The sequence below is a fragment of the Mandrillus leucophaeus genome, unplaced genomic scaffold, assembly GCF_000951045.1.
Source record: "Mandrillus leucophaeus isolate KB7577 unplaced genomic scaffold, Mleu.le_1.0 Scaffold211, whole genome shotgun sequence".
NCBI lineage: Eukaryota > Metazoa > Chordata > Mammalia > Primates > Cercopithecidae > Mandrillus > Mandrillus leucophaeus.
In genome coordinates, this window is record NW_012102155.1 from 4,020,120 (window position 1) to 4,029,362 (window position 9,243).

The 9,243-nt window shown below is 36.9% G+C and overlaps 1 protein-coding gene across 1 annotated transcript in view; it reads left to right on the plus strand.

Moving 5' to 3' along the window:
- Window positions 1–9,243, plus strand: part of MFN1 (mitofusin 1) — a 51,557-nt gene that overhangs the window by 21,566 nt on the left and 20,748 nt on the right. Inside the window, exons 5-9 of the mRNA XM_011980377.1 lie at window positions 1,171–1,295; window positions 3,125–3,233; window positions 3,955–4,062; window positions 6,283–6,436; window positions 6,934–7,001. Coding sequence (XP_011835767.1) covers window positions 1,171–1,295; window positions 3,125–3,233; window positions 3,955–4,062; window positions 6,283–6,436; window positions 6,934–7,001 — 564 coding nt within the window. The remainder of the gene's footprint in view (window positions 1–1,170; window positions 1,296–3,124; window positions 3,234–3,954; window positions 4,063–6,282; window positions 6,437–6,933; window positions 7,002–9,243) is intronic.

The window sequence follows — 9,243 nt, forward strand, 5'->3', positions numbered from 1 at the left end:
CCCGAGTAGCTGGGACTACAGGTGCCCACCACCTCGCCCGGCTAGTTTTTTGTATTTTTTAGTAGAGACGGGGTTTCACCGTGTTAGCCAGGATGGTCTGGATCTCCTGACCTCGTGATCTGCCCGTCTCGGCCTCCCAAAGTGCTGGGATTACAGGCTTGAGCCACTGCGCCCAGCCTATGTGTACAGGTTTATTATGTGGATATATTGTGTGATGCATAAGACTGGCCTTCAACTGAACCTGTCACCCAAATAGTGAATGTAGCATTCAGTAGTTTTTCAGCTCTTGTCACCTTCCACCTTTACCCCTGTAGTAGTTCCCAGTGTTATTGTTCCCATGTTTATTTCTGTGTGTACCCAGATGTTTAGCTCTCACTTTTTTGTTTGTTTGTTTGTTTGTTTTGAGACAGAGTCTCGCTCTGTTGTGTGATCTCAGCTCACTGCAACCTCTACCTCCTGGGTTCAAGCAATTCTCCTGTCTCCGCCTCTCGAGTAGCTGAAATTATAGGCACACGCCACCACGCCCGGCTAATTTTTGTGTTTTTAGTAGAGACAGGGTTTCACGAGGTTGTCCAGGCTGGTCTCAAACTCCTGACCTCAGGTGATCCACCCACCTCGGCCTCCCAAAGTGCTGGGATTACTGGCATGAACCACTGCTCCTGGCCTAGCTCTCACTTTTAAGCGAGAAGATGGCAGTATTTGGTTTTCTGTTTCTGCGTTGATTGATCTAGGATAATGGCCTGTGGCTCCATCCATGTTCCTGCAAAAGACATGATTTCATGCCTTTCTAGGGGGTGTTAAAAGCTATTTAATTTTAATCTATTTTAATAATGACATTTCTTCCATATGACAAAGTGATACACATTTATTTCAGTAGTCAGAAAATACAAGTAGGCAAAAAGAATGAAGACTCCATAACATATATACTTCACAAAACCAGTATCCGTATCAGGAACTGCTTAGAATTCTGTTGCTGGAGTTCTTTTTGAGGGAGCCATTTTTTTTCGTACTTGGAAATTTAAAAATTCAGGTTCTCAAGATTGCTCAGAAGGTTTTATTTCAGAGTTTTTATACACCTATTTCGCTAAAATAAATGTACTACAATGTTGTTAATTTTTATTGAATTTTATTACAAGTGGAGTTTATTTTTTTCTTTTCCTCCTGCTTTAGACAGTTAATCAACTGGCCCATGCCCTTCACATGGACAAAGATTTGAAAGCTGGCTGTCTTGTACGTGTGTTTTGGCCAAAAGCAAAATGTGCCCTCTTGAGAGATGACCTGGTGTTAGTAGACAGGTAAAATTACATGTGGATTGCATTTTCTCTGGAAGTTTATTTAATAGTATAATACTGCTTACTTTAGCATGTGGTATAAAAAATTAAAACATTCAGTTGCCACTTTGTTCTCATTAGCTAGATTAAGGAAGAGATAAGGTATTGGTTTTATTTTATAAGTTACATAAAAGCACCAGTTCATCAGTCTTATTCCATTTCAAGAAATTTTAAGGATGGCCACTTTTTTTGGCTGGAGTGCAGTGCCGTAGTGCCATGATCTTGGCTCACTGCAACCTTCACCTGCTGGGCACAAGCAATTCTCCCACCTCAGTCTCCTGGGTAGCTGGGATTACAGACACACACCAGCCACCTCACCTGGCTCCATTTTGTTTTTGATAATGAATTTTCCTTTTAAGTGGAAATGAGTGTTTCAAGTAATCCATAGAAACAGAAGAGAGAGAAGATGTTCATGACACCAAAATATTTGGTTTAAATACAATGTTAACTAATTTAGCTTTATTTCATAACCAGGTTGTATCTATGACCCAGTCAGTTAAGATTGACAGTTGGATAGATACAAGAAAAAATGAAAGAGATCTAGTATTTGGTACCAAAATGGGTAACTATAGTGAATAATAATTGATTTTTATTTCTATTTTTTTGAGATAGAGTCTCGCTCTGTCACCTAAGCTTGAGTACAGTGGCACAGTGTTGGCTCACTGCAACCTCCGCCTCCCAGGTTCAAGCCATTCTTGTGCCTTAGCCTCCCGAGTAGCCACCATGCCTGGCTAATTTTTGTATTTTTTGGTAGAGGTGGGAATTCACCATGTTGGCCAAGCTGGTCTCAAACTCCTGGCCTCAAGCAATCCTCCCATCTCAGCCTCCCAAAGTGCTGAAATTATAGGTGTGAGCTGCCATACCTGGCTGAATAACAATTTAATTGTACATTTAAAAATAACTAAAATAATATAATTGGATTGTTTATAATACAAAGAATAAATGCTTGAGTTGATAGATACCTCATTTACCATGATGTGATTTTTTTTTTTTTTTTGGAGGCAGGGTCTTGCTGTGTTGCCCAGTCTGGAGTGCAATGATGGAATCATGGCTTACTGCAACCACCGCTTCCCAGGCTTAAGCAATCCTCCCACCTCAGCCTCCAGAGTAGCAGGGGCTACAGGGACATGCCGCCAAGCCTAGCTAATTTTTTGTGTTTTTTTTTTTTTTTTTTGTGGAGTCAGGGTTTTGTCATGTTGCTCAGGCTGGTGTCAATGTCCTGGACTCAAGCACTCGTGCCTTGGAATCCCAAAATGCTAGGATTACATGAATATGCCACTGCGCTCAGCCCCTATATGATTATTACACATTGTATGCTTCCATCAAAATACTTCATGTACCTCATAAATATGTATACTTAATATGTACCCACAAACATTTAAAATGAAAAATTTTTAAAATTTTTTACAAAGATTTGTAGTTGGCAAATTATTCACTGCAGGTCCTAGTGTAGTTGGTATATTAAATTTATATGTTTTTATTTGTGTTTATAAGGGCTTAAATCTTCTCTGAGCCTTACTGGATATAGCTGCTTTAACCCTTGTTGTTTAGTATCCATTAGCCTAGTTTTATATTTCAGCCATCTAAAGCATAAAGATTAAAAAGATTGAAATATTGAGCATGTTATTTGCTTTGTGAAAGATCACTGGGTTAAAATTTCCTAGGCTTCTTATAGATGACAGGTGGAAATCCTGTTTTTTAGACTTCAAATTATACATAAAAGCTGAAAAAATTCTGTAACCCAAATTTTCTTTTTAAGAAATATAATACAATTTTTATTTCACTCTCATTAGTCCAGGCACAGATGTTACTACAGAGCTGGATAGCTGGATTGATAAGTTTTGCCTGGATGCTGATGTCTTCGTTTTGGTTGCAAACTCTGAATCTACACTAATGAATACGGTAGGATTTAATCGTATTATTGTGTTTCGGTGGTAGGGAATGAAGCAGTGTCTGTTTTCATTCTGAAAAGAGAAATCCAAATCATGGATTAGAAAGAACTTCTAAAAACAGGCATGAATGAAAGGGTTTGTGTTTTCATAGAACCAGAAGGGCTGTTTCTAGTCTTTCTATAGTGTGTAGTTCCCTGGATTTCTCTAGCAATATAGGGCTTGATGACTCTAGCTTATGGTTATTTGCCAGTCTCAGGGAGAATGAGTGCCAGAAATTTTAGGATGCTTACTTAAATCTCTTGAATAAAATATAAACCACTCCTCCTTTCTGCCATCTATCGGGCAAGCCTTTTTATATTTTCAGTATTGTTAGCTGTTTCCAGCTTCACCTGAATATACTCTAGGTTTCACCTTACATGTGTACAATTTAAGCTGCTGTCAGACTTAGAAGATTATTTATCCAAATGTCTGGAGCCAGACTCATCTGAAATAAACTTTCCAGAGTTGAGATAATCTAATATTCAAAACTATGACATGATTTTTAAAAATTGTTATTCATCAGTTTTTTTCATCTTTGAAAGTTTAATGCTCATAGAGTGCTTTGGGATCCTTTGTCAGTGGTGTTAATGTTGTCTAAATGGTTCAGACTTTCTCATTAAAATGAAATTTCAATTGTAAATGTAAATTACAGTGAATGTACTGTGAGTTTTGTTTTGTTTTTTTTTTTTCAGGAAAAACATTTTTTTCACAAAGTGAATGAGCGGCTTTCCAAGCCTAATATTTTCATTCTCAATAATCGTTGGGATGCCTCTGCATCAGAGCCGGAATATATGGAAGACGTAAGTTATTTTATTTATTTTTTGTAGGTTTTGAAGTACAGTCACATATATTGTTATTTGAGAAAACAATATAGCTTATATAATAGAAAATTATAAGAGCTATTCCATGAAAAGAATATAGTTAGAGAAAACCTGAAGTAGGTATGTGATAAAGACCGAGGTATGAAGTTACTTTGAGGGAAAATTGTGTTATACTATCTAGTTATTTCAAAGCTTGAAAATTCTTTTTTGTTTAAGTTTTTATTGAAATGTACATAACAGAAAAGTACATAAATCATAAGTGATCCTTCCAATTTGGCTTCCTAAAGTGCTGGCATGACAGGTGTGAGCCAAAATGCCTGGCCAAATTTTACAAATTTAACACACCTGTGTCAAAATCCAGATCAAAAAGCAGACCATTCTGAACACCCCAGCACCTCTCGCTTACCTCCCTCCTTCCAACTTCCATTCTGTCCTCCTTACCAAAGAGAAATTATCCATTTATCATGACTTTTGACCCCCTAAATTAATTTTTCTGCCTGTTCAACTTTATATAACAGAATCATATAATATCTGCTTTTGCATCTGTTTTTTTCGTTTAACATGTTTATCATATGTGTCCATATTGTGCATAGCATAGTTGTATTGCATTCTCATTGCTGTATAGTATTCCATCTGTGACTATACTACAGTTGACTTATTCACGGCGATGGGCATTTGGGTTAATTTACTATGTTTAGTTATGAATGCTACTGTGCATATGCTTGTATATGTCCTTCTGGTGTGCATATATATGCATTCTTGTTAGGTAGTTTTCAATGTGGAGGTTGGACAGTTTTGACCCCCATGGGATATTTGGCAGCATCTGAAGATTTTTTTTTTTTTGGTCACAACTGGGGTTTTGTGCTAATGGCATCTAATGAGTAGAGGTTAGAGATGCTGTTACACATGCCCTGACACAGAACGGGCCCCCAAACAAACATTGGCCAATCCAAAATGTCAGTAATGCAGAGGTCAGTAAACCATGGGTATATGTACCTAGAGGTAAAATTGCTAGATTACAAGTTAAGAATATGTTAGATTTTAGTAAACATAGCACTAGAGTTCTCCAAAGTGCTTGGTGTCAATTTGTACTCTTGCCAGCAGATTGAGTTTCATAAGATTTGCATCCTCAACTTTTTTTTTTTTTGGCATTTTAGTCACACCAATTGTAGAAACTTAAAAAGATTAAAGTATCTGGAATTTGGACTATAAATAATATTTATTCAATTTGCTTGAGACGATTTCTGATTTTAATGGTAGTATGAAATTATTATATGTAGAAGACAAGATAAAAATAAACTATCCCATCACTGTTCACATGTTAAATTATTTGCTTTCATTTTTCCACCATTGGAATTTTGCGTAACATCATGTTTTACATCCTCCTGTCATTAACTGTTGTGTTACAGCCATGTTCTTTCAAATTGGGGCTCACATAATCATTGGAGAATTAGGAAGTATCACTCATAAATTATTTTTCCTCAAATATTTCAGCATTCCTATTTAGATTTATTTTTGCAAGTCTTAATATAGAGAACCCTTATCATAGCCATAATGCTGAAGACTAGTACTAAATCCTAACTTCTAACCTGTAATCTTCACCTCAGTGTGCCCAAATGGTAATCTTGAACCCAACATTGCAATTCTAATGCCTGGTTAATGCATTCGCCCCAACCTTAGCAGGGTTTGTTTGTTTTGTTTTGGTTTTTGAGATGGAGTCTTGCTCTGTCACCCAGGCTGGAGTACAGGGGCACGATCTTGGCTCACTGCAACCTCCACCTCCCGGCCTCAAGCGATTCTCCTGCCTCAGCCTGCCCAGTAGCTGGGATTACAGGCGCCTGCCACCACACCCTGCTAATTTTTGTGTTTTTAGTAGAGACGGAGTTTCACCATGTTGGCCAGGCTGGTCTCAAACTCCTGACCTTGTGATCTGCCCGCCTCAGCCTCCCAAAGTGCTGGGATTACAGGCGTGAGCCACTGTGCCCAGCAGAATTTTAAATAAATGTTCAAAAGACAGAATTGTTAAGAGAAAGATTTTCTGTCATTAAGTACCAAACTTCATTTATTAGAATTTTTTGAATTCATTAGTTATATGGTAACTTTTGTTATATCACTGTAAATAAAAGTATTGGCCTGTAGTCATTGGTTATTATATTTCTTTAAATTAGTAGAATTCTTTTAATACCCTTTTCTCTGTAGGTACGCAGACAGCACATGGAAAGATGCCTGCATTTCTTGGTGGAGGAGCTCAAAGTTGTAAATGCTTTAGAAGCACAGAATCGTATCTTCTTTGTTTCAGCAAAGGAAGTTCTTAGTGCTAGAAAGCAAAAAGCACAGGGGATGCCAGAAAGCGGTATGCATTAGTTATAGATTTCCTTTTTAAATATAAAAATATTTAAAATTGGTTGGGTGCAATGGCTCACGCCTGTAATCCCAGCACTTTGGAAGGCTGGGATGGGCGGATCATGAGGTCAGGAGTTCGAGACCAGCCTGGCCAACATGGTGAAACCCCGTCTCTACTAAAAATACAAAAATTAGCCCAGCATAGTGGCGTGCACCTGTAATCCCAGCTACTGGGGAGGCTGAGGCCAGAAAATTGCTTGAACCCAGGAGGCGGAGATTGCAGTGAGCCAACATTGCGCCATTGCACTCCAGCTCTGGGCAACAGAGCAAGACTGTCTCGGGTGGAGGGGGTGGAAAATATATATATATATTTATATGTATATATATATATATATAAAATGGACTATTTTTATATATATATATATAAAAAATTATAAAATCAGTAGCCTACCAGAAAATATATCTTGCTATATACTAGGTTTTTAAATCTTTGCCTGTACATTACAGGTGGAGCACTTGCTGAAGGATTTCAGGCAAGATTGCAGGAATTTCAGAATTTTGAACAAATCTTTGAGGTAGGAATTTTGTGATTGTATTGCCTAATACAAAACTCTTTCCTTGGTTGGAGAAAGCATAATCTTCTGTTTTATCATTTGTCTTTGTCAATAACTTTTGCTGTTATTTAGTTTAGTTACTGACATAGCCAGTAAAATGTGGAAAGTCTGAAGAAAGGAACCCCCTGCAAAATGATTTGTAAGAATTGAGAATTAGCGATTGTAATTTCTTCCTTATTCTTATTTTTTATATATTTATATATAAATAAGAAACTGTGTTTCAGTATTGCTGTGTTGTGCAATGAATGAAATTCCCTGTATTCAATAATTTGGAACAAGAACAAACAAGCGTAATTGCTGTTGGAATGGATAATAGAGCAAAGTAAGCATTATCCTTTTTTTCTTTGTGCCGCATGACTAATAGAAGTATACAAAACATGATTAATGCCATTTGACAAAATTTTATTATATTTATATACTGTGTTACCACATGTCCATTCTCCATATGTTGTGCCAAACACTCTAAATGAATAATTGAGTAAAAAAGAGCTTCACTGTTTTCAGAATCTTCTAGGAAACTACTGAAGTGCCTGAGTGGTAGACAGGGAGGGAGGCTAGTTTCTTATGTTGCAGTGTAAGTGTTTTTATTCAGAGACATTAAAACTCACCCTACATTTGACTGAATAATTCTTTAGATGTTAACCTTCTGAACTCCTGTTTTGCCCTATATAATTCATATCACCTTCCCACTTAGGAATGAACACAATGACTTCAGCATTGAAGAAACCTCAATCTGTATTCTTATAAGTAGTAACTGCCTTAATAGGGGGGACATGAATGTTGAGTATACTTGGCAGGATTTTTAAAATAAACATTTTGCTTACTATCTCTCATCTTTAATGTGGTGAGAGAAAAAAGGTTATTAGATGAAGACAAACTGGAAGAAAGCAAATCCACTGCCAGCTATCTCGGTAAGATCTAATTGTTCCGAGGCTACTGGATTATGGGTAGATGTCTTCTCAAGCCAAGCTATAGGATACGTGAAGTCCCAGTTACTCAAAGACCATTGCTTGTTTTTTTCCTTTTCCTTTTGCTTTCATCAAAGGGTTGATGCTCTCCTCACCGTTTTTTTTATCTTAAAGAAATGGGATCTCCCTCTGTTACCCAGGCTGGAATGCAGTTGGGCAATCATAGCTCATTGCAGCCTCGAACTCCTGGGCTCAAATGATCCTCCCACCTCAGCCTCCTCTCCTCACTGTTACCAGTATTTCATCCATGGGGAAAATATGTAGGGAGAGGATCTGTTTCCTTGTCTTCCCTTATTTATTGACTTTTGTATATATGTGTTTTATGTATGTTTATCATTGATTTCTTCTAAATTATACATTTATAGAGTGTATAATTGTGTAATGTTCTGTTACACATTTATATTGCTTCCATATTGCTTCATGGTATAGCTTGTGCTTCCCCAGAATATCTCCTTGAGGAGGTGGGAATGAGAAGAATAAAAGATATGCTGTTGGGCATTGGTTCACAAGCCTGGCTGGTCATCAGAATCACATGATGTGCTTTACAGAACCGCAGGCTCCCAACCTATCATACCCCAACCCCAGATCCAGGGGGTTGGAGTTGGTCTAGCAATCTATATACATACATATTCAAAGCTCCCCAAATGATTGCAATAATCAGACAGACTTAGGAACTATTCTTTTTAAATGTTTGTAGAGGAAACTTGGCAGTTTGTGTTTTATTCTAATGGTCCATTTGGGATTCTAAAATTTATGTATGGAAAAAATTGCTTTAGCAGTAGCTTTTTTTTTTTTTTTTTTTTTTAACGTAAAGTCATGGAATGTGCAGCTTTAGAGTTTGAAAATTTTAAGTCTGAAATATCTAAAATGAGAATCAGTAAAAATTACTTGAATTTATCTAAACATAATCAGCTGGGCAAAAAATATTATGTCTAAATGTATTGAAAAGAGACAAAATATTTTTTGGTGATTAATTATGTTGAAAGTTTTAGTCAGCTTTAGTCCAAGACTGGTATTTGTTACTTCTTAAATCAGTTTTGGTAATTCCTGGTTTCTTAGAAATTGGTATATTTCTGAAATTTTATAATTTAGTAGCATAAAATTGTTTGAGTCTCTTGTTTCTCATGTCTATATTTAAATATGAATGTATATCTACATATACATATACACACACACACAGACCCTTAATGAGTTTGCCAATGTTTTATCATCCAAAGACGCAGCCCCAGCTCTTA